General features: G+C 46.7%; 1 protein-coding gene across 2 annotated transcripts in view; it reads right to left on the bottom strand.

Moving 5' to 3' along the window:
• The window catches only part of LOC140426462 (protein Niban 1-like), a 255171-nt gene that overhangs the window by 10327 nt on the left and 218722 nt on the right, over positions 1–26122 (bottom strand). For both annotated transcript variants that reach the window (XM_072511270.1, XM_072511269.1), the window contains exons 10-13: positions 12288–12449; positions 10897–11007; positions 5375–5482; positions 1835–1946 (exon numbers count right to left, since the gene is read on the bottom strand). In XM_072511270.1, coding sequence (XP_072367371.1) covers positions 1835–1946; positions 5375–5482; positions 10897–11007; positions 12288–12449 — 493 coding nt within the window. The remainder of the gene's footprint in view (positions 1–1834; positions 1947–5374; positions 5483–10896; positions 11008–12287; positions 12450–26122) is intronic.

Here is a 26122-nt window from a genome sequence, read left to right as displayed (position 1 = left end):
TGGCTGACAGAATCCCGCCCAGGTTGTCCTGATGCTGGAGCAGATGTGTGGTCAGAAGCTCATCCTGGGGTCAAAACAGCACCAACGTTGTGAACAAGTTGGCTCAGATTTAAACAGTTGCTGGGGAGAGGGATGGAATGGGTGAACAGGGAACATAATTTGGTGCAGGAACCATACTTGCTTCAGATTTCTCAATATTTAGTTGGAGAATATTCTGCTCATTCAATAATGGATATTGTCAATGGCGAAAATCAGAGATAGTGTAGGGGTTAAGAGAGATGCTGTTGAGATAGTGCTGAGTATTGTCAATGTACACGTGATGAAACCTGACATTATGTTTTCAGATGGTGGTGCCAAAGGGCAGCATGTAGATGAGAAATAGCAGGGGATAGATCTTTATGAGGAGCTCCAGGGATACTGGTGTTGGAGAGGGATGAGAAGCCATTGTGCATGATTCCCTGGGTATAATTCAAGAGCTAAAAATGGAATCAGTCTAGTGCACTTCCAACCAGTTCGATGTCAGGGAAAAGATGTTGATGGAAGATGGTGGTCAACCATGGCAAAGGCTGCAGGTAAGCCAAGAAGTGTGAGCAGGGATACTTAACCATGGTCAAGTTAAATTGAGATTTTGATCAAGGCTTTTTCAGTGCTGTGGCAGAGGTAGACACCTGACTGGAGGAAGTCAAACATGGAACTGTGGAAAACGTGGGCATGTATTTGGGAGATGACAACACCATAATGGTCCCTAGAAGAAAAAGCTGTTGGAGGGGGAGCAGTGGTTTGCAAAGAAAGAAGGGTTAAGGTACGTTTTTTGAGGAGAGGTGATGATGGAATTTTTGAAGGGGTGAGTGACAGTGCTTGAAGAGCAGGAACTGTTATCATCAGTTAACATGGAGGCCAGATGTTTGGATGGTCAGCATTTTGGTGGGAATAGGGTCAAGGGAAGAGGAGATGGGCCCTGTGAACAAAGTGAGTTCCGAGGAAGTAGAATGGAAGATTGGATAGCATGTAAGATGTGAGTTCTGGGCCAGGGCAGTGAGGAAAATTAAGGAAAATTTGGCTTGGTGGGCCAGAGCAGGTGAGGGAAGTAACAGACACAGCTGAATGGATGGTTTCAATCTTTGTGACAGGAAAGCTCATGACTCCTCACACTTGTGTTAGAAGTGAGTGTACAGGAAGCATGGAAAAGTAAGAAGATGGTTTGTGGTGGAGAAAAGAAGGGGGGGGGATTCCAGGATAATCTTTCAATTGTGGGCAGGTCTAACCGACCTTTTCCATAATGGATATGATGGGAGTAGTGAGGGCACATGAGATGGTGAGGTTAAGGGCGTAGCTGTGAATTTGAGTAGGGGGTTTTAGATGGAGGAAGAGATTTATGAGGAAAGGAGTGTATTAAACCCAGAGGAGAGAGAAGAGAGGGAAATCGCCTAAAACGAGAAGTCACTCAAAGCAGAAGCTGAGGGAAGAAAGCAGTGAGGATATACAGGTGAAAAACTTGGCATGATATTAGGAATCATTCATGAGCTGTACTTTTAGCTGCCTAACAGTCCATTCATAACATCAAACTCTCTCCTACCTACTTAACCTGCTCTGAACAGGTGAGTGAAACATCAGCTGGAAGTTTGTTTTCTCTTTAATGAAAATGAATGAATGTTAGTTATATCACAGGTTAAATTATAAGGCCAGGTCATACTGCTATTTTATTAGAATGATTTTGATAAGTCATAGACTTATGTTCGAGGCTGTTTTTAAGCGGTCACCCTTTGAGAACTGTACTAGCCATTTTGAAGCTTCAGCTCATTTTTGCAAGGTTGCCATGTATGACAATTCTTACCTTTGACCACCTCCCTGAGAATGGTGTGAAGTAAGATTTCTTCATAGATATTCTCCACTTGAATGAGCTTTGTGTAATCTGCAAAGATGTATTGCTCAAACTTCTGAAGCTCCTGTTGAAGGCCAAAAAGAAGTTTATGCTCAGATCTTAGCTAACCAGCAAAACGTTTTGTATTTACCATTTCAGACTTTCACTTTGCCTCATCAACTCTAATGCAAAGCTTGCACCCATTAAACAAACATGTTCCTTAAGTTATGGACCTTTAGTTTGTTGAATGAGAACTCTGAATACAGTAGAGTCATGTGTATCAGCCCATCATATTTGCATACCATGTACTGATTATCGTACCCTCCTGATTTCCTCCTTCACATTCTTACTGCCAATATGATTAAGTAAAAATGATGCCACTAACTCAACAAGTTTTAAATAACTGAAATTCAAAAAATGTTTTAAAATGAAATTGTGCAGGCCTCAGGGTTGTTTCAATGATTGATGTGAATCCTAAACCGCTGAAATTTCTCTTTTCTTCCCATAAAATTATTAATCTATTTATTTCGCGGGTGGCCCGGTAGCACCGTGGTTAGCACTGTTGCTTCACAGCGCCAGGGATCCGGGTTTAATTCTGCGTGGGTTTCCTCCGGGTGCTCCGGTTTCCTCCCACAAGGCCCGAAAGACGTGCTGTTAGGTGAATTGGACATTCTGAATTCTCCCTCTGTGTACCCGAACAGGCGCCGGAGTGTGACGACCAGGGGCTTTTCTCAGTAACTTCGTTTGAAGCCTTCTTGTGACAATAAATGATTTTCATTTCATTTTCATTACTAGGAGATTTTCACAGTAACTTCATTGCAGTGTTAATGTAAGCCTACTTGTGACACTAATAAAGATTATTATTATTATTTCAAAATAGCAGAGCGAGGAATTTCAGATGTGAAGTATCTGTACCTATTGCCCCACAGTATAATTTCAAAGTCATAATATTTCAGTCTACATTGCAGGAATTAGATTTAGAGAAGTGGTCTGATTAATTGGAGTGTATAATTCAATTTAAGAAAATCATCACCGTTTAGTTTAAAAAGAGACGAAGATGGAACATTATTGATTCATAAGGAACTCATGGAGCAACGTAATCATAAACTTGCGAACTGAAGACTAAAGCACAGTTTATATTCTCAAAATTTATTGAAGATGTAACAATAAGACCTGGCATCAATCCAGATTTCCTTAAGCCACAAACTCAATAGGTGCAATTGACCGACCACATCCCGCCGCAATCAGAACATGATTTAGGCTTGCTGATCCCGGATTTATCCAGCTCCCGGAATCCACCGGCCTCCCCAGGGAGACCCTAGCTGGGGACCATTCAGTACTGTCCCATACAAATGTGGACCAGACTGAATGGCACCTGGAGGTTTCCCAGGCCATTGGAAACCCCTGGGTAGTCAGGGACAGGGCAGGGTACTTCCTCGACCTACCTTCTGGACCGTTGAGTGAAGGGGGCTGAAAGGGGGCAGGGGAAGGCCTGAATAGGGGTGCCCTCAGCGACCCCATAACAGGGTGCCATCACTTTGATGGGGGGGTGGGGGTTAATGCCCATGTGTGTGGGGGAGTGACATTGCCCCATGGATGGGGGATGTAGGGGATCTGCAAGCTCACTTAGAGATCAGGGAACCCTTTCAAAATGGTGGCCCAATCTCTGAGGAGCCAGTCTGTCCAGTCAATCAGCTCCCCAGTGATGAAAATAATTCTAAGTGTGTGCTTGATCGGGGAGAAACTCCCCAGGTACCAAAAAAGTGACCAATGTGGTTAGATAGCGGTGGGAACTCGCTGACAAGAGCTGGGAGAGACTCCCAGCAAAACCTGCCACAAATGACACTTAGAAACCTTTCCATTGGGATCGCGCCCAATATCTGAATCCCAGTTCATAAATTTCCCTGCATTCTTGTTCAGTTGTTTCCCTTTCTCCAACTGACTGCAATATTTTTTCTTTCCCTCATCCCTCCGAGGTAGCTGAAAGTCAGATCTCTGTCTAACATCTTCCATTTCTATTCACCTCACTTCTCCAGAGCTACAGCCGGAAAAGGGAAATCCAGTAGTGGGCCCAAATATTTTGCTAACATTCACTGCCAAGGATCTCAAATGGGCAGCAATATAAAAGATATCTCCAGCTATTAAGGTCACCAAAAACACTCTCCCCTCCCAAATCATGAGTCTTTCCTACTCTTTCAGGGAAATAAAAACAAAAATAAGAATAAAAAGATGAGCATTCTGGTTTTCAATCAACTGTTCAAGTGCAACTGTTTCTGAAATTATTGACTCTGTTCTAAAGTTAACTCAGGCAGATTGCACAGCACCGAGAACTAGGGGAAGAATTTAATGGCCTTTCCTGAGATGAGTTGGGAAGCAGGAAGGCCATTTAATCAGGCAGGATGGTGCCAGGTGGGGACTGTGGTAGGCTGTATTAGGGGTATTGCGGTAACTAGGTGGGATGTATCTTATACTGTAGTATGATTGGTAGAGCCTGCCTGCTGGTTCCGCCCAGCAGGCGGAGCTTAAGAGTCTGTGTTTCACCCACAGCAGTCGTTCTGTACCGGAGCTGCTGGGGTAACTACTTGTTCATTAAAGCCTTCAATTGGACTACAATCTCGCTTCAGTTGTGATTGATTGTGTATCAGGGACCCCACCACATTTCTGCCCCACTGCCAATTGAGGCCCTTAATTGGTCAATTTATGCCCATAATTAATGCCCATTTAAAAGTCTCACCCGCCTCCGCTGGTATCCAGCTAGCACCTGGGGGGATTCTTTATGGGGGAAGCCTGAAAAGTAAATCTCGGCAGGAGTGTTTACAGCTTCCAGTTTGGGAAGGGGAGTGGCTATAGAGGGGTACACGTGTGCTCTCCAGGTTACATGTGGGAAACACAGTGCCTCCATTAACTACTGCCCAAGTTGTTTTTACTCAAAGCAGTTCTGTAATATAAATGTGATATTGGAAAATATATACAAAAGGGAGCTGAACTAGAAAGAAAAATTCCTAAATTAAGCCCCAGAATATTAGCAAAACACACTTAAAATGTTTGATCAGGATTCCATTCTCTGATTTGAGTGTTGGGGTTAATGCATGAGGAATTTGCTCCACTAAAACATCAAAGGGAAGAATTTCAGGAAAGTGTGTTAAATGATGGTATATTTGTACCCTAAGTCGCTGTGCGAGTCAATACTTCAAAATTTTGCAAGCACTGCTTTAGAGAAGTGAACATAGTTCTGTGGCATAAAAAGATAAGATTTTTCCAGAGTTAATGTTACCCCATAATGCTCTGATTCTGGTATAGAACTTTGCTTGACAGGATTTTCCGTTGCAAGAAATCAACAGGATTACAAATTGATTGTACCAAACTCTGTATCCACAGTCTGGCTCCCATTGAATCTTGACACTGGGTGTGGAGTCTGTCAAAACTAGCCTCTTCATGTCATAACACTTGATTGTAATGTTTACAGTCCAGTTGTTATACAATAATTGCAATCCTTGGTGATGTGATACTTACACGTTTGTAACTCGGTGCCAAAGCTTTCTGTAGTGTTGGCAATGTAATTTGGACCAGGGCTTCTTGGAACAACTTCTTCCTTACAGTGCTGCTGTCGTGATCATATTGCTAGACGAGAAAATATTCATTTGTAATCTTTGCACATTCTCAAAAGGGTCATATGCAAGGCAAAATTATAAAGTCAAGACATGTTATTCAATTAAAATGCTAAGATCTAAGATTTCACTTTACTTTCACCTTTATATAATTAAGGAACTGTCCAGCAGTCAATCAACTGGTAAGGATCTGTTCAGCAGTCAATGAACTATTAAAGAGCTGTCCAGCAGTCAAGCAACTGTCCAGCAGTAAATCAACTGTCCAGAAACTGTCCAATTGTAAAAGAATTGTTAAAGAGCTGCCCAGCTGCCAAGGAACTGGTCCACATGTAAAGCTAATGTTAAGGAGCCGTCTAGCTGTCAAAACTGTCAAAGATATCAAGGAAGTGTCAAAGTTGTCAAACATGCCCAGGGAAATGTCAAACATGTCAAGGAACTGCCCAAGGATACTAGGTGAGTTGGCATGGAGGGGATAAGGGAAAATAGTTTTGGTTGAGGTCATGGGTTGACATGGGGGATGGGGGCCATGGCAGTGGGTGGGAGAATATATTGCCATAGGTTTGCATGGATGGGGTATAGGGAATGTGAAGAGGGAGGAGTCAGGGTCGCGGTTGGAGGAATACTTTTATTATTTTTTGTTTATTTGAACACAGTTCTGGGGCACAGATGTGGGCCTTGTGCCCAGCCCACCTCCGCAGCTGGCAGCTTGCGCATTTGTTCCAGGGTCTCCCACCCTGACTCCAGTTTCAGCATTCCCCCCCGCCCCACCAACTGAAAATCTGACTTGCATCCAAGATATCACCTGACTCTGTGTTCCCAACCTGGGGTTGGTATCAGTGCCCAAATGTTTTCAACAGATTATGTTACAAATGAAGGTGTCTATTAATATAGGAACACAGGAACAGGACAATGCAGTTCAGCTCCTCAAACCTGTTTCAATTCAAACATACAAATTAGGAGCAGGAATAGGCCACTCGGCCCCTCGAGCCTGCTCTGCCTTTCAATTAAGACCATGGCTGATCTGATTGTAAACTCAACCACATATTTTTTCATGTTTGTTCTTTACGTAAACCCCTATTATTCTTCATTGCTCCATGTCCCTTGATAACCTTACCCAACACAAATCTATCAGTGAGTTCCAAATTTCCATTAGCCTGCGTGAAAATCTATTTCCCGACCTCACTCCCAAATAATCTAGCTTTAATGTTACGATTATGCCCCCTTGTTCGGATCCTAGCCTGATATCAGATAATTTTTCTGCATCTAACATGACAAATCCATCCACCATTTTAAATACATCGATCAGATCAGTGGGCAGCACAGTAGCACAGTGGTTAGCACTGTTGATTCACAGCTCCAGGGTCCTAGGTTCGATTCCCAGCTTGGGTCACTGTCTGTGCAGAGTCTGCACGTTCTCCCTGTGTCTGTGTGGGTTTCCTCCGGCTGCTCCGGTTTCCTGCCACAAGTCCCAAAAGACGTGCTGTTAGGTGAATTGGATATTCTGAATTCTCCCTCTGTTTACCCGAACAGGCGCCGGAATGTGGCAACTAGGGGCTTTTCACAGTAACTTCATTGCAGTGTTAATGTAAGCCTACTTGTGACAATAAAGATTATTATTATTAATATTAGATCACCCTTTCAACCTTCTAACTCAAGGGTAAACAAGCCAAGTTTATGCAACCTGTCATAAAGATTTAATTCTGGTATCATGATGGTGAATCTGCATCTCTTGCAAGGTAAGCAAATCCTTCCTGAGGATTGGTACTCAATACTGAACACAGTGCTTCACATGCGCTCTCACCAATCCTTTGTACAACTGAGGCATAGTTTAATCACTTCTATATTCCAACACCGAGATAGAGGCCAACATTCCCTTCGCATCTTTGATTATGTGTTATACTTGTGGACTAACGTTTAATAGTTTGTGCACATGAGTAACCCTTTTTGGTCGTATGAAGCTCTGAACTTACTGACTGTCAGGTGCAGCTTTACTTTAAGATACAAACTGAATGAGCTCACGTTTTCTCACATTGAACTTCATCTGCCATCGATTTATCCACTCACTCAGACTGACTACACTCCTCTGTAAGTCCATGCTCTCATCTACACAAGTTGCTGATCCGCCTAACCTCCTGACCAGATATTCACCATGGCAGAGAGCCGCTTTGTTGTGGTGAAATTGTGGGTAAAGTATGTTTGGAATGTGCGTGTTTTACGGAGGTGAGCTGGCCATTTTATTCAGCAATTTCCGCCACTCAGATTTTGATAGCCTAAGAATGTGGAACTCAAAGTGTGCAAAGTAGACCTGGTAAGAGTAAATCAGAGCTTGGTGCATTTTTTTGGATAGTCAGGGGACCTATTTGGAGAGGTAGGGGTACCCCTGTGGAATTTGCTTTAAAATTTTATTCAGAGCCCCAGAAGTGACATAAAACAAATTCAAATTGTCTTCCCTTAACCCAAGAGAGGAAGGGAGTGAGGCTCCTAGTCAATTATTGTTGCCCATACTGACTTGTGCACCCAGGTGCTAGGAAGAGATTGTACTGAAAAATGGCGCACAGACATGGCACTGTCACATATAGAGGTCACAGAAGCCAGTCGCCGTGAGCAGCCAGAGGTCAGAGGGAGGGCAGAAGGTCAGGGGGAAGAGGCTGCTGTCTGTGAACCAGGAAGGAGGAGGAACAGAGGCAGGACAACCAGGTGGGAAGGATGTACAGACCTAGGACACCCTACCTCAAAATGATGGAGAACCAATGCTGAAGGAAGCTGAGGCAAACCATGACGTGATGATAGATGTATGACACATGGTTCAGCAATAACTTGAGCCACAATCCATCGACCCCCATGCCCTGCCAATGGCTGTGAAGGTAACTGTCACTCTCAACCTTTATGGCCCATGATCTTTCCAAAGGCCCAGCAGGAAACATATTGGGGACGGCACAGTAGTACAGTGGTTAGCACTGTTGCTTCACTGTTGGATCTGGGTTTGATTCCCGGTTTGGGTCACTGTCTGTGCGGAGTCTGCACGTTCTCCCCGTGTCGGCGTGGGTTTCCTCCGGGTAATCAGTTTCCTCCCACAAGTTCCGAAAGACGTGCTTGTTAGATGAATTGGACATTCTGTATTCTCCCTCAGTGTACCTGAACAGGCACCGTAGTGTGGCGACTAGGGGATTTTCACAGTACCTTCATTGAAGTGTTAATGCAGCCTACTTGTGACACTAATAAAGATTAATATTCCATATCTGGTGTATCCCAGTCAGCAGCACACAGCTTCATTAAGGCTGTAACTAATGCCCTGTTTGTTCATGTGGGGATCGCATTCATTTCCCAATACATTTGGTGTCTGAGACAAAGACAACCTTGGCTTTTGCCCAATTAGGAGGCTTCGTTCAGGTGCAGGATACTATTGATTACACCCATGTTGCCATAAAGGCCCCAGCTCAACATGCAAACAGCTGTGTCAACTGTCCAGTCCGCCAGTATACAGGTGGTTGGTGGGCACCACAAGGTCTTCCTTCATCCATGTGCAAGGTGCCCTGGCACCTGCCACCACCCCTTCTTACTAAGGAGTTCCCAACTCCCTCAGCACCGATGCAGATCCATGATTGGCTTCCAGGAGACAAGGGATAAGAAATTGGATAATGACCCCTTTAGGAGCCCACAAACAAAGTCAGAGTGTAACTATAACAGCAGCCATGTCATCAACAGGACCACCAACCCGCAGGCAACTGCCATTTTAAAGATGCCTTTCAGAGCCTCAATCGTTCAGGGGGATCTTTGCAATATGCCCCAGCAAGGGCATCAAGAATGGTTGTGGTGCGCTGTTGTACAACATTGTGCAGTGGAGGGGGTCTACAAATTGATGACAACAACGCCATGGGGCAGGGTTGCAACCTTTGACGAGGAGGAATATGGCAGTGATGAGGAGCAGGATGAAGCTCCTGTCCATTTGGAAGATTTTGAAATGGATGAGGATGAGGAGGCCGCCAATGTGAGAGTAGCAGGAAGGTATGGCCGTGTAGCTAGGGCTGATTCTGTGCAGGAAGGGATCATCTCCGGATGGATCCTTGTATAAAGCGGATTCTCATAAGGTTCCCTAGTATCAAAATTGCCATTAACCAGTCTCTGGTGACATAGTTCCACCTACTGAACCTTGTACATTGACTCCACAATTATCAAAGGACAGTCCACCCCCCACAAGGGAAAGAATAAATGTCAATGAGTTGGACAATGAGTCACATTCATATGGCTAAAACCTTCACCATCATTGCCATTGGCCTCATCATATTGCAAACTCACATAGTAAGAAGTTATTCACACACTTGCCCTTTGACATAAATGCCAGTGTCTGTAAATATCATAAAAGCATCATAGAATCCCTACGGCAGAAGGAGGCCATTCGGCCCATTGTGTCTGCACCTACCCTCTGAACGAGCACCCTACCTAGGTCCGTGCACTAGCCCCAGAACCTCTCCTAAACCTTGAAACTAAGGAGCAATTTTGGATGATCAGTCCACTGATCCTGCACATTTTGGGGCTGTGGGAGGGAACCCACACAGGCATGGGGAGAATGTGCAAACTCCACACAGTCACCCAAGGTCAGAATCGAACCAGGTCCCTGGCACTGAGAGGCTGCAGTGCTAACTACTATGCCACCATGTCGGCCAATGAGGAGCTGTGAGGGGCCCATGTCACTAAACCTTCCATAATGCATCCATGCCCACAATGCTGAGAGTGACACAATGTCAGAATTCAAATGCTATACTTGCTACTTGTATTGTCCGTTGCAGCATACACGAACATAAGGCATCTCACACAAAAGGAGCCCATAACTGCTGAAAGAGCTTGGGCACGGGCAGCATGGTGGCACAGTGGTTAGGGCTGCTGCATCACGGCACCGAGGATCCGGGTTCGATGTCTCCCGATGTCTGCGATGGTCTCACCCACACAACCCAAAGATGAGCAAGGTAGGTGGATTGGCCACGCTAAATTGCCTCTTAATTGGAATTTTTAAAAAAAGAAAGAGCTTGGGCAGAAATTCTCCCTTCTCTGCGCACCCTACCTGGGAGCAACCATCTGGGCCTTAGTGTCATTTTCAATCTGGATATACAACTTTCTATTCCTTCAAGTCATTGATATATCTGGGGATGCCCCAACACAGTCCTGTAGGGAACACCACTTGTCATCAATTAACAAGTATTCCTATTATCCTTACTACATAGAACCATAGAATCCCTACAGTGCAGAAGGAGGCCATTTGGCCGATCGAATCTGCACCTATATCTAACGCAACATGGTATATGTCAGACGGACAATACTTTACACAATGACTTTCTTCACTGATAATTAGTCAAATCCATTGTGACAGGTAGATTCAATTTGTAAATATCTCTAGTATTATTGCAATTGAAGCTTTTATAAATTCCTTACCTTTAACACTCGTTGCTTGACTTTTTCAATGGATGTTACAGTTTTTGATGGATTGTTCTTCAATGAGTCAGACAACAGTTTTTCAAATGTGTAGACCGCATTGTCCATCAGCTGAGGATAATAAATGGAAGGTCTTTCACAGTAAAACTAAATTAGGAATCAAAGCTTAACTGATCTGAATTTTGTTCACCAAACATGAAGTCGCATCACCAGACCCAAAAGGAGGAGCCAACCCCATTTCAGCCAATGTCAAGCCCCTGGGCAACATATTGGTGCCAATTAAGGATGGCGATTTGCTCCCAATATCTTCTGGCCCAATTCTAGGGCCAGCAGCACAACAGCCTCAACAAGGCCACTGCTAGAGGTGGGCCAATGCTGCAGCCACACCTCCAGGGAGAGGCTGCTGCAATGGCAAGGTGCCCTCAAAGACAAATGAGTTGGGCTGGGGAGGCGATGGAGTGAGAGAGACAGGCAAGCCCCAGCAATCAGCAAGAGGAGGTGAAGTTATTGAGCACTGATGGGGCTGTTACCTGAGTGTGCAATGTCACCAGGGTTCCCTCCATGTGCCATGGGATGTCTATAAAGGAGGCTTCCCCCAAATCTGCCAGGTTTCACCCAGTGGTCTCCCCATGTGGCAACAGACCTGCAGGTGAGAAGTGGCCCTTAATTGGATACTCAAGTGGCTCAGTTAGCCATGCGGTGAGTGGCCAAGCCGCCAACTCTCTTACTTCTACAAATATGCCATAGCAGCTGGATTTTATGTGTCTAGTAGTAGAGGTGTTACGGCTAACCTCAGCTAGGTTATGAAGGAAAATATAATCAGATAAGCTTCTCACATATAATTATTCTGGCGATCCAACTGCATCCATAAAAGATTTGTCCCATTCCATGAATGAATATCGCTTATTGTCACGTGTAGGCTTCAATGAAGTTACTGTGAAAAGCCCCTAGTCGCCACATTCCGGTGCCTGTTCGGGGAGGCTGGTACGGGAATTGAACCGTGCTGGCCTGCCTTGGTCTGCTTTAAAAGCCAGCGATTTAGCCCAGTGAGCTAAACCACCCCTGGTTCCATAGTGCAGGAACACATACTACACCAATGTTACCTTAATTTTGACAAATGAGTTTAATTGACCTTAAAGGACACCAGGTTTAAGGACCTTAGCCTGGTGTTGTAAGACTTCTTACTAATTATGATGGCAGACAATGGATCAATGCTGAAATTTCCTTGAGGTCTATGTCTGGGTCCTAAGCCACAAAGGCATATACACATTGAGCTATTTGGGGAATTATTGTGACTACTTCAATCAGGTTCACATACAACCTATGTAGGCTGGTTACAGAAGTGGAACTTTAATTTTATGTTAATGAGCACCCCAGAATACTGTACCTACTTCTTGCATGAAGTTCTGAGTTGTTTGAATCAACCATTGTGTATTGGTGAACTTGAACCGGTTCTTCAACTCCTGAATCTGGTCTTGAAGAGGGCTAACTTTATTATAACAAGGCTGCATTTTCACAGCATTAAAAGGAAGGTTCATCAACTGATCCAGGTACTAAACAAAGAAAATTAGATCGAAGTGAGAAATTAGTAACTTAACAAATGGTGTTTTCCTAAAATTGAGATGTTTATGATAAGGATAACATTGTGTAAAATGTTCCTCTTTGAATACTGACCCGTTGTCCTTTGCGTGAACAAACTAGCTCTTTTTTTTAGTAGCTGGAAATTCCCTTCAGACTAAGACCTTTCAGCACATTTTGTGACCGTTCCTATATACCTCCACTGTATATATTTCTCTGGGTTATGGACAATCACACATGGAGTAGGTAATCTCTTTTCCCTGTCCCAGTTTGCAACTCCACACATGTACCTCTTTCTCAAGCAACTCCCCTGCCTAGATACTAGCCTGACTGACAGACTTGGCTCCTTGCTGTGTGGGACAGTCTTTGGATGGAGGAGCTAAAGAAGGTAAGCTTGCTGGGCTTTGTGGAAGGACTCTTGCTCCTCTTGGCCTACAGGTAGTGCTGTAAAGGCACCTATCTGTTCCATCCAGCTGTCCTCAACTCCCTTGGACAGCCAGGTTCCTCGGGACACAGAAAACCCTGTTGATTAGATTCAAACCTTGAAAACAGGCCAACCCACCTTCTGGAGGTGGTTTCATTGCCTGCATTCCCATCCCACCTTCAGTAAAACCAGAGGTGGGCAGGTTGGGGTTGGAATGGGATTAGGTTTGAGATTTAAAACATTAAAATTACCTCCTCTCCCCCACACCCCATGAGTTCAAACGCTGACTTTTCATTTTTGAATTTAGATGTAGGCTGAAAGTCTAATCTTTTCTTTAAGTCTTCTTTTTAAGGTGTTTGATAGGGTACCTCACAAAAGGTTAAGTCATAAGATAAGAGCCCATGGTGTTGGAGGTAGTATGTTGCCATGGATAGAGAATTGGCTAATGGGCAGGAAACAGTGAGTATAAGGGATTCTTTTTCGGTTGGCGATCTGTGACCAGTGAGATTCCACAGAGATCAGTGCCAGGACTACAAACAGTTCCAGTATATATTAATGACTTGGAGGAAGGAAGAAAATTTACTGTAGCCAAAATTGCACAAACATAGGTGGAAAGGCAACTTGCGGGAGGGATATAAACAATTTGCAAAGAGATAATAATAGGTTAAGTAGGTTTCAATAAATTTTAAGGTACTGTTGCTAAATTGGGGGAAGGCTAATTATAACAATATTAGGCAGGAACTGAAGAATCTAGATTGGGGGCGGATGATCAATGGTAAATCAACATCTGGCATGTGGGAGGCTTTCAAATGTCAGCTGATAGGAATTCAGGACCGGCATGTTCCTGTGAGGAAGAAGGACAAGTATGGCAAGTTTTGGGAACCTTGGATAACGAGGGATATTGTGAGCCTAGTCCAAAAGAAAAAGGAAGCATTTGTGAGGGCAAGAAGGCTGAGAACAGACAAAGCCCGTGAGGAATGTAAGAAATGTAGGAAGAAACTTCAGCAAGGAAACAGAAGGGCTAAAAGGGATCACGAAGAGTCATCAGCAAACAGGGTTAAGGAAAATTCCAAGGCTTTTTATACTTATGTAAAGAACAAGAGGGTAGCCAGGGAAAGGGTTGGCCCGTCAAGGACAGGGGAATCTATGAGTGGAGCCAGAGGAAATGGGTGAGGTACTAAATGAGTACTTTGCATCAGGATTTACCAAAGAGAAGGACTTGGTGGATGATGAGTCTGGGGAAGGGTGTGTAGATAATTTAGGTCACATTGAGATCAAAAAGGAGGGGGTGTTGGGTGTCCTGAAAAACATTAAGGTAGATAAGTCCCCAGAGCCCAATGTGATCGACCCCAGAATACTGAGGGAGGCAAGGGAGGAAATTCCTGATGCCTTGACAGAAATCTTTCTATCCTCACTGGCTACAGGGGAGGTCCCAGAGGATTGGAGAATTTCTAATGTTGTTCTTTGTTTACGAAGGGTAGCAAGGATAATCCAGTTAATTACAGGCCGGTGAGCTTTACATCAGTGGTAGGGGAATTATTGGAGAGGATTCTTTGAGACAGGATTTACTCCCATTTGGAAACAAGTGGACTTATTCGCAAGAGGTAGCATGGTTTTGTGAAAGGGAGGGTGTGGCTCACTAACTAGATCAAGTTTTTTGAGTAAGTGACAAAGATGATTGATGAAGGTCGGGCAGTGGATGTTGTCTACATGGACTTCAGTAAAGGTTTTGACAAGGTCCCTCATAGCAGACTGGTACAGACTGTGTACAGATGTCACACGGGATCAGAGGTGAGCTGGCAAGATGGATACAGAACTGGCTCGGTTATAGAAGACAGAGGGTGGCAGTGGAAGGTTGATTTTCTGAATGGAGGGTTGTGACTAGTGGTGTTTTGCAGGAATCAGTGCTGGGACCTTTACTGTTTGTGGTTTATATAGATGATATGGAGGAAAATGTAACTGGTCCGACTAGTTTGCACTGAGTGCTGAATTTGGTGCATTTGAGTGTGATAGTGAGAGTTTGGTGACCGAGGGAGTATAAGGCTTCATTTTTATCTAAAGTTTAGTCTTTCTTTTATTTAGTTAATTAACTTAAAAGTGACTTCCGGGTGCGGCGATGACCAGCTGAGTCGCACGTTTCGGCAGCTCCCGGTGAAACGGACTTTTGGGCTCTTGATAGGAGCCCCAACGGCAATTTTGATGGCTAAAAACACTGTGCGGTAAACCAGAAGGGAATCCCCCCTGGATACGGATGAAAAAAGGAGGAGAAAGTGGCCGGATTGCAGTGGATCCTTTAGAACAGCGGCAAGGAAGGCAAGCAAAAACCAAGATGGCGTCGGAAGGTGGCAGTTTAACATGGGGCCCTGAACAACAAGAGTTCTTGAAATGCTGTGTGGAAGAGCTCAAAAAGGAAATGAAGAAAGAGCTGTTGGCCCCGATACTACAGGCGATCGAAGGGCTAAAGGAGGAACAAAAGACCCAGGAGCGGGAGCTTCGGGTCGTGAAGGCAAAGGCAGCCGAGAATGAGGACGACATACAGGGCCTGGTGGTGAAGACGGAGACGCATGAGGCACATCAGAAACGATGTGTGGAAAGGTTGGAGGCACTGGAGAACAACGCAAGGAGGAACAACCTGAGGATTCTTGGTCTTCCTGAAGGTGTGGAGGGAGCGGACGTCGGGGCATATGTGAGCACGGTGATGCACTCGTTAATGGGAGCGGAGGCCCCGGCGGGTCCGTTGGAGGTGGAGGGAGCATACCGAGTGATGGCGCGAGGGCCGAGAGCAGGAGAAATTCCCAGAGCCATAGTGGTGAGATTCCTCCGTTTTAAGGATAGAGAAATGGTCCTTAGATGGGCAAAGAAAACTCGGAGCAATAAATGGGAGAACGCGGTGATCCGCGTTTATCAAGACTGGAGTGCGGAGGTGGCGAGAAGGAGGGCGAGCTTTAATCGGGCAAGGCGGTGCTTCATAAAAAGAAGATAACATTTGGAATGCTGCAACCGGCAAGACTGTGGGTCACATATCGAGGGAGGCACCACTACTTTTGAGACGGCGGATGAAGCGTGGACTTTTATTGTGGAAGAAAAACTGGAATGAGCGGGTTATTAAAAAGAACGTTTGAACAAAGTGGTGGGGCGAATGTGGGGGGCAAAGAGGGGGGTTAAAAAGGGGGGAAAGAGGAGTTTTATGTACTAATCCTGCGATGTGGTAACTTTTCTCTCTTCCACAGGTGGTGATGGGGGGAGGAGGGGAGGTGGAGGAGATGAGGCGTTGGCCATTGGGGGCGGGGCCAAGGGAGAAGCGCGGGCTTGGTTCCCGCGCTATGATAATCATGGCGGGAATAGAGAAGCAGGAAGGAGGGGGCGTCGCACGGTGAGAGCCGAGGTCACGGGGGGGAAGCCGAGGTCGGCCAGAGTTTGCTGACTTCTGGGAGCAACATGGGGGGAGTAATTACGCTAGCGGGGGATCTAGCGGGGGGGGGTGGGAGGGGGGAATTACTGGGTTGCTGCTGCTGGGGAGAGGGGGGAGCTGGTATGGGAGGGGATGGACGGGGGTGGGCACCGCCTGGGGGAGATACAGCTGCGTGGGAACCGGGTGAGGAGCTGGAAAAAGGTGATGGCTAATCGACAAGGGGGGGGGGGTAGGAAGCCCCCCAACCCGGCTGATCACGTGGAACGTGAGAGGGCTGAATGGGCCGATAAAGAGGGCACGGGTACTCGCACACCTTAAGAAACTTAAGGCAGATGTGGTTATGTTACAGGAAACGCACCTGAAACTGATAGATCAGGTTAGGCTACGCAAAGGATGGGTGGGGCAGGTGTTCCATTCGGGGCTAGATGCGAAAAACAGGGGGGCGGCTATATTAGTGGGGAAGCGGGTAATGTTCGAGGCAAAGACTCTAGTGGCGGATAACGGGGGCAGATACGTGATGGTGAGTGGCAAACTACAGGGGGAGACGGTGGTTTTGGTAAACGTATATGCCCCGAACTGGGATGATGCCAATTTTATGAGGCGGATGCTAGGACGCATTCCGGACCTAGAGATGGGAAAGCTGATAATGGGGGGAGATTTTAATACGGTGTTGGAACCAGGGCTGGATAGGTCGAAGTCCAGGACTGGAAGGAGGCCGGCAGCAGCCAAGGTACTTAAAGATTTTATGGAGCAGATGGGAGGTGTAGACCCGTGGAGATTTAGCAGACCTAGGAGTAAGGAGTTCTCGTTTTTCTCCTATGTCCATAAAGTCTACTCGCGAATAGACTTTTTTGTGCTGGGAAGGGCGTTGATCCCGAAGGTGAGGGGAACGGAGTATACGGCTATAGCCATTTCGGATCACGCTCCACACTGGGTGGACTTGGAGATAGGGGAGGAAACAGGAGGGCGCCCACCCTGGAGAATGGACATGGGACTAATGGCAGATGAAGGGGTGTGTCTAAGGGTGAGGGGGTGCATTGAAAAGTACTTGGAACTCAATGATAATGGGGAGGTCCAGGTGGGAGTGGTATGGGAGGCGTTGAAGGCGGTGGTTAGAGGGGAGCTGATATCAATAAGGGCACATAAAGGGAAGCAGGAGAGTAAGGAACGGGAGCGGTTGCTGCAAGAACTTTTGAGGGTGGACAGACAATATGCGGAAGCACCGGAGGAGGGACTGTACAGGGAAAGGCAAAGGCTACATGTAGAATTTGACTTGCTGACTACGGGCACTGCAGAGGCACAATGGAGGAAGGCACAGGGTGTACAGTACGAATATGGGGAGAAGGCGAGCAGGTTGCTGGCACACCAATTGAGGAAAAGGGGAGCAGCGAGGGAAATAGGGGGAGTGAGGGATGAGGAAGGAGAGATGGAGCGGGGAGCGGAGAGAGTGAATGGAGTGTTCAAGACACTTTATAAAAAATTATATGAAGCTCAACCCCCGGATGGGAGGGAGAGAATGATGGGCTTCTTGGATCGGCTGGAATTTCCCAAGGTGGAAGAGCAGGATAGGGTGGGACTGGGAGCACAGATCGAGGTAGAAGAAGTGGTGAAAGGAATTAGGAGCATGCAGGCGGGAAAGGCCCCGGGACCGGATGGATTCCCAGTCGAATTCTATAGAAAATATGTGGACTTGCTCGCCCTGGTATTGACGAGGAGCTTTAATGAGGCAAAGGAAAGGGGACAACTGCCCCCGACTATGTCTGAAGCAACGATATCGCTTCTCTTAAAGAAGGAAAAGACCTATTTCCCTCCTAAATGTAGATGCCAAGATCCTGGCCAAGGTAATGGCAATGAGAATAGAGGAATGTGTCCCGGGGGTGGTCCACGAGGACCAAACTGGGTTTGTGAAGGGGACACAGCTGAACACGAATATACGGAGGTTGTTAGGGGTAATGATGATGGCCCCACCAGAGGGGGAAACGGAGATAGTAGTGGCGATGGATGCCGAGAAAGCATTTGATAGAGTGGAGTGGGATTATTTGTGGGAGGTGTTGAGGAGATTTGGTTTTGGAGAGGGGTATGTTAGATGGGTGCAGCTGTTGTATAGGGCCCCGATGGCGAGCGTGGTCACGAATGGACGGGGATCTGCATATCTTCGGCTCCATAGAGGGACAAGGCAGGGATGCCCTCTGTCCCCATTATTGTTTGCACTGGCGATTGAGCCCCTGGCGATAGCGTTGAGGGGTTCCAAGAAGTGGAGGGGAGTACTTAGAGGAGGAGAAGAACACCGGGTATCTTTGTATGCGGACGATTTGCTACTATACGTGGCAGACCCGGCGGAGGGGATGCCAGAAATAATGCGGATACTTGGGGAGTTTGGGGATTTTTCAGGGTATAAATTGAACATGGGGAAAAGTGAGTTGTTTGTGGTGCATCCAGGGGAGCAGAGTAGAGAAATAGAGGACCTACTGTTGAGGAAGGTAACAGGGGACTTTCGTTACCTGGGGATCCAGATAGCCAAGAATTGGGGCACATTGCATAGGTTAAATTTAACGCGGTTGGTGGAACAAATGGAGGAGGATTTTAAGAGATGGGATATGGTATCCCTGTCACTGGCAGGGAGGGTGCAGGCGGTTAAGATGGTGGTCCTCCCGAGATTCCTCTTTGTGTTTCAGTGCCTCCCGGTGGTGATCACGAAGGCTTTTTTTAAAAGGATTGAAAAGAGCATCATGGGTTTTGTGTGGGCCGGGAAGACCCCGAGAGTGAGGAAGGGATTCTTACAGCGTAGCAGGGATAGGGGGGGCTGGCACTACCGAGGCTAAGTGAGTATTATTGGGCCGCTAATATTTCAATGGTGAGTAAGTGGATGGGAGAGGAGGAGGGAGCGGCGTGGAAGAGATTAGAGAGGGCGTCCTGTAGGGGGACTAGCCTACAGGCTATGGTGACAGCCCCATTGCCGTTCTCACCGAGGAACTACACCACAAGCCCGGTGGTGGTGGCTACACTGAAGATTTGGGGACAGTGGAGACGGCACAGGGGAAAGACTGGAGCCTTGGGGGGGTCCCCGATAAGAAACGACCATAGGTTTGCCCCGGGGGGAATGGATGGGGGATATGGAATGTGGCAAAGAGCAGGAATAACGCAACTGAAAGATCTGTTTGTGGATGGGAAGTTCGCGAGTCTGGGAGCGCTGACCGAGAAATATGGGTTGCCCCAAGGGAATGCATTCAGGTATATGCAACTGAGGGCTTTTGCGAGGCAACAGGTGAGGGAATTCCCGCAGCTCCCGACACAAGAGGTGCAGGACAGAGTGATCTCAAAGACATGGGTGGGGGATGGTAAGGTGTCAGATATATATAGGGAAATGAGGGACGAAGGGGAGACTATGGTAGATGAACTAAAAGGGAAATGGGAAGAAGAGCTGGGGGAGGTGATCGAGGAGGGGCTGTGGGCAGATGCCCTAAGCAGGGTAAACTCGTCGTCCTCGTGTGCCAGGCTAAGCCTGATTCAGTTTAAGGTATTACACAGGGCGCATATGACTGGAGCACGGCTCAGTAAATTTTTTGGGGTGGAGGATAGGTGTGCGAGGTGCTCGAGAAGCCCAGCGAATCATACCCATATGTTTTGGTCATGCCCGGCACTACAGGGGTTTTGGATGCGGGTGACAAAGGTGCTTTCAAAAGTAGTGGGGGTCCGGGTCGAACCAAGCTGGGGGTTGGCTATATTTGGGGTTGCACAAGAGCCGGGAGTGCAGGAGGCGAGAGAGGCCGATGTTTTGGCCTTTGCGTCCCTAGTAGCCCGGCGCAGGATATTGTTAATGTGGAAAGAAGCCAAGCCCCCGGGGGTGGAGACCTGGATAAATGACATGGCAGGGTTTATAAAGCTAGAGCGGATTAAGTTCGTTCTAAGGGGGTCGGCTCAAGGGTTCACCAGGCGGTGGCAACCATTCGTCGAATACCTCGCAGAAAGATAGATGGAATGGAAAAAAGAAGGCAGCAGCAGCAGCCCAGGATCGGGGGGGGGGGAGGAACCAGAAGGACTCTCAGGGTTGTTAATATATACTGTATAATATGTATAGGTCGTTGCTACAGATAATTATATATTGGACTGTTAAATTATATTTTTGGAGAGTGTTACTTGTGATAAGGCAGTTGCCAATTAGGGTTAGTTTTCATTTTTGTTATTTATTATTTATTCATTTTTGTTTATAAAATAGGTCATTGTTATTTGTGTTGTTATAATATTGTGTAAAGGATGCACAATGTACTGTGTTGGTTGACCAAAAATTTTCAATAAAATATTTATTTAAAAAAAAAATTAACTTAAAAGTTGCTGTTTGGTTGAGAAGAAGGTGAATTTTCAATAAGCTTTAAACAGGCTTCTACTTGTAGGCACTTGCAGCTGGAGCTTGTTAATTAGTTAATTGGATTAGGCCAGTTTTCAGAGGCTAGATTCACAGTATAAAAGTGATCCCCTACAGTGCAGACTTTGTTTGCACTGAGTGCTGAATTTGGTGCATTTGAGTGCGATAGTGAGAGTTTGGTGACCGAGGGAGTGCTGAATTTGGTGCATTTGAGTGCGATAGTGAGAGTTTGGTGACCGAGGGAGTTAGGTGAGGAGGGAGTAAGGTGCTCCTTTCATTTTGTTTCCGAGATTTCCGCAAAGAGTGCGAAGAGTTTACAGAAAGTGTAGCTGACTGGGAGCAGGGTCGGAGGGCGGAGTTCTAGTTAGTCCACAGGGCAGCTATATTCTGTCAGCTAAGAGGGGATGGAGGCTAGGCCAGTTACATGCTCCTCCTGTAGGATGTGGGTGGTGAGGGATACCACCGGTGTCCCCACTGACTATACCTGCGGGAAGTGCTCCCAACTTCAGCTCCTCAAAGACCGTGTTAGGGAACTGGAGCTGAAGCTGGATGAACTTCGGATCATCCGGGAGGCAGAGGGGGTGATTGAGAAGAGTTACAAGGCGGTAACCACACCCAAGGTACAGGACAAGAATAGCTGGGTTACAGTCAGGGGGAAAAAAACAAACAGGCAGAAAGTGCAGGGATCCCTCGTGGCCGTTCCCCTTCAAAACAAGTATACCGTTTTGGATGCTGTTGGGGGGGATGACCTACCGGTGGAAGGCCCTAGCGGCCAGGTCTCTGGCACTGAGTCTGGCTCTGGGGCTCAGAAGGGAAGGGGGGAGAATAGAAAAGCAATAGTTGTAGGAGATTCAATGGTTAGGGGAATAGATAGGAGATTCTGTGGTCGCGAGCGAGACTCCCGGAAGGTATGTTGCCTCCCGGGTGCCAGGGCCAGGGATGTCTCGGATCGTGTCTTCAGGATCCTTAAGGGGGAGGGTGAGCAGCCAGAAGTCGTGGTGCACATTGGTACCAACGACATAGGTAGGAAAAGGGGTGTGGAGGTAATAAACAAGTTTAGGGAGTTAGGCTGGAAGTTAAAAGCCAGGACAGACAGAGTTGTCATCTTTGGTTTGTTGCTGGTGCCACGTGGTAGCGAGGCTAGGAATAGGGAGAGCGTGCAGTTGAACACGTGGCTGCAGAAATGGTGTAGGAGGGAGGGCTTCAGGTATTTGGATAATTGGAGCGCATTCTGGGGAAGGTGGGACCTGTACAAGCAGGACGGGTTGCATCTGAACCAGAGGGGCACCAATATCCTGGGAGGGAGGTTTTCTAGTACTCTTCGGGAGGGTTTAAACTAATTTGGCAGGGGAATGGGAACCGGATTTGTAGTCCAGCAACTAAGGTAGCCGATATTCAGGACGCCAAAGCGTGTAATGAGGCAGTGGGGAAGGGAACACTGACAAAGGAGAGTACTTGCAGGCACGGAGATGGGTTGAAGTGTGTATACTTCAACGCAAGAAGCATCAGGAATAAGGTGGGTGAACTTAAGGCATGGATCGGTACTTGGGACTACGATGTGGTGGCCATCACGGAAACTTGGATAGAAGAGGGGCAGAAATGGTTGTTGGAGGTCCCTGGTTATAGATGTTTCAATAAGATTAGGGAGGGTGGTAAAAGAGGTGGGGGGGGTGGCATTATTAATTAGAGATAGTATAACAGCTGCAGAAAGGCAGTTCGAGGAGTATCACCCTATTGAGGTAGTATGGGTTGAAGTCAGAAATAGGAAAGGAGCAGTCACCTTGTTAGGAGTTTTCTATAGGCCCCCCAATAGTAGCAGAGATGTGGAGGAACAGATTGGGAAACAGATTTTGGAAAGGTGCAGAAGTCATAGGGTAGTAGTCATGGGCGACTTTAACTTCCCAAATATTGAGTGGAAACTCTTCAGATCAAATAGTTTGGATGGGGTGGTGTTTGTGCAGTGTGTCCAGGAAGCTTTTCTAACACAGTATGTAGATTGTCCGACCAGAGGAGGGGCAATATTGGATTTAGTACTGGGTAATGAGCCAGGGCAAGTGATAGATTTGTTAGTGGGGGAGCATTTTGGAGATAGTGACCACAATTCTGTGACTTTCACTTTAGTAATGGAGAGGGATAGGTACGTGCAACAGGGCAAGGTTTACAATTGGGGGAAGGGTAAATACGATGTTGTCAGACAAGAATTGAAGTGCATAAGTTGGGAACATAGGCTGTCAGGGAAGGACACAAGTGAAATGTGGAACTTGTTCAAGGAACAGGTGCTACGTGTCCTTGATATGTATGTCCCTGTCAGGCAGGGAAGAGATGGTCGAGTGAGGGAACCATGGTTGACAAGAGAGGTTGAATGTCTTGTTAAGAGGAAAAAGATGACTTATGTAAGGCTGAGGAAACAAGATTCAGACAGGGCATTGGAGGGATACAAGATAGCCAGGAGGGAACTGAAGAAAGGGATTAGGAGAGCTAAGAGAGGGCATGAACAATCTTTGGCGGGTAGGATCAAGGAAAACCCCAAGGCCTTTTACACATATGTGAGAAATATGAGAATGACTAGAGCGAGGGTAGGTCCGATCAAGGACAGCAGCGGGAGATTGTGTATTGAATCTGAAGAGATAGGAGAGGTCTTGAACGAGTACTTTTCTTCTGTATTCACAAATGAGAGGGGCGATATTGTTGGAGAGGACAGTGTGAAACAGATTGGTAAGCTCGAGGAAATACTTGTTCGGAAGGAAGATGTGTTGGGCATTTTGAAAAACTTGAGGATAGACAAGTCCCCCGGGCCTGACGGGATATATCCAAGGATTCTATGGGAAGCAAGAGATGAAATTGCAGAGCCGTTGGCAATGATCTTTTCGTCCTCACTGTCAACAGGGGTGGTACCAGGGGATTGGAGAGTGGCGAATGTCGTGCCCCTGTTCAAAAAAGGGACTAGGGATAACCCTGGGAATTACAGGCCAGTTAGTTTTACTTCGGTGGTAGGCAAAGTAATGGAAAGGGTACTGAAGGATAGGATTTCTGAGCATCTGGAAAGACACTGCTTGATTAGGGATAGTCAGCACGGATTTGTGAGGGGTAGGTCTTGCCTACCCCTCACAAAAGGCACGGGAGCAATAGGTCAGAAGGTGAGAGCATTGAGGGAGAACTAGGGAATAGGGACAGTGTGGCTCTGAGGCAGAGCAGACAGGGAGAAGTTGCTGAACACAGCGGGTCTGGTGGCCTGAAGTGCATATGTTTTAATGCAAGGAGCATTACGGGTAAGGCAGATGAACTTAGAGCTTGGATTAGTACTTGGAACTATGATGTTGTTGCCATTACAGAGACCTGGTTGAGGGAAGGGCAGGATTGGCAGCTAAACGTTCCAGGATTTAGATGTTTCAGGCGGGATAGAGGGGGATGTAAAAGGGGAGGCGGAGTTGCGCTACTTGTTCGGGAGAATATCACAGCGGTACTGCGAGAGGACACCTCAGAGGGCAGTGAGGCTATATGGGTAGAGATCAGGAATAAGAAGGGTGCAGTCACAATGTTGGGGGTATACTACAGGCCTCCCAACAGCCAGCGGGAGATAGAGGAGCAGATAGGTAGACAGATTTTGGAAAAGAGTAAAAACAACAGGGTTGTGGTGATGGGAGACTTCAACTTCCCCAATATTGACTGGGACTCACTTAGTGCCAGGGGCTTAGACGGGGCGGAGTTTGTAAGGAGCATCCAGGAGGGCTTCTTAAAACAATATGTAGACAGTCCAACTAGGGAAGGGGCGGTACTGCACCTGGTATTGGGGAATGAGCCCGGCCAGGTGGTAGATGTTTCAGTAGGGGAGCATTTCGGTAACAGTGACCACAATTCAGTAAGTTTTAAAGTACTGGTGGACAAGGATAAGAGTGGTCCGAGGATGAATGTGCTAAATTGGGGGAAGGCTAATTATAACAATATTAGGCGGGAACTGAAGAACATAGATTGGGGGCGGATGTTTGAGGGCAAATCAACATCTGACATGTGGGAGGCTTTCAAGTGGCAGTTGAAAGGAATACAGGACCGGCATGTTCCTGTGAGGAAGAAAGATAAATACGGCAATTTTCGGGAACCTAGGATAACGAGTGATATTGTAGGCCTCGTCAAAAAGAAAAAGGAGGCATTTGTCAGGGCTAAAAGGCTGGGAACAGACGAAGCCTGCGTGGAATATAAGGAAAGTAGGAAGGAACTTAAGCAAGGAGTCAGGAGGGCTAGAAGGGGTCACGAAAAGTCATTGGCAAATAGGGTTAAGGAAAATCCCAAGGCTTTTTACACGTACATAAAAAGCAAGAGGGTAGCCAGGGAAAGGGTTGGCCCACTGAAGGATAGGCAAGGGAATCTATGTGTGGAGCCAGAGGAAATGGGCGAGGTACTAAATGAATACTTTGCCTCAGTATTCACCAAAGAGAAGGAATTGGTAGATGTTGAGTCTGGAGAAGGGGGTGTAGATAGCCTGGGTCACATTGTGATCCAAAAAGACGAGGTGTTGGGTGTCTTAAAAAATATTAAGGTAGATAAGTCCCCAGGGCCTGATGGGATCTACCCCAGAATACTGAAGGAGACTGGAGAGGAAATTGCTGAGGCCTTGACAGAAATCTTTGGATCCTCGCTGTCTTCAGGGGATGTCCGGAGGACTGGAGAATAGCCAATGTTGTTCCTCTGTTTAAGAAGGGTAGCAAGGATAATCCCGGGAACTACAGGCCGGTGAGCCTTACTTCAGTGGTAGGGAAATTACTGGAGAGAATTCTTCGAGACAGGATCTACTCCCATTTGGAAGCAAACGGACGTATTAGTGAGAGGCAGCACGGTTTTGGGAAGGGGAGGTCGTGTCTCACTAACTTGATAGAGTTTTTCGAGGAGGTCACTAAGATGATTGATGCAGGTAGGGCAGTAGATGTTGTCTATATGGACTTCAGTAAGGCCTTTGACAAGGTCCCTCATGGTAGACTATTACAAAAGGTGAAGTCACACGGGATCAGGGGTGAGCTGGCAAGGTGGATACAGAACTGGCTAGGCCATAGAAGGCAGAGAGTAGCAATGGAGGGATGCTTTTCTAATTGGAGGGCTGTGACCAGTGGTGTTCCACAGGGATCAGTGCTGAGACCTTTGCTCTTTGTAGTATATATAAATGATTTGGAGGAAAATGTAACTGGTCTGATTAGTAAGTTTGCAGACGACACAAAGGTTGGTGGAATTGCGGATAGCGATGAGGACTGTCGGAGGATACAGCAGGATTTAGATTGTCTGGAGACTTGGGCGGAGAGATGGCAGATGGAGTTTAATCCGGACAAATGTGAGGTAATGCATTTTGGAAGGTCTAATGCAGGTGGGGAATATACAGTGAATGGTAGAACCCTCAAGAGTATTGAAAGTCAAAGAGATCTAGGAGTACAGGTCCACAGGTCATTGAAAGGGGCAACACAGG

The sequence above is a fragment of the Scyliorhinus torazame genome, chromosome 7 (genome assembly GCF_047496885.1).
Source record: "Scyliorhinus torazame isolate Kashiwa2021f chromosome 7, sScyTor2.1, whole genome shotgun sequence".
Lineage (NCBI taxonomy): Eukaryota > Metazoa > Chordata > Chondrichthyes > Carcharhiniformes > Scyliorhinidae > Scyliorhinus > Scyliorhinus torazame.
Note: the sequence above shows the minus strand (reverse complement) of the source record. Positions and strands in the feature narration are given on the sequence as shown.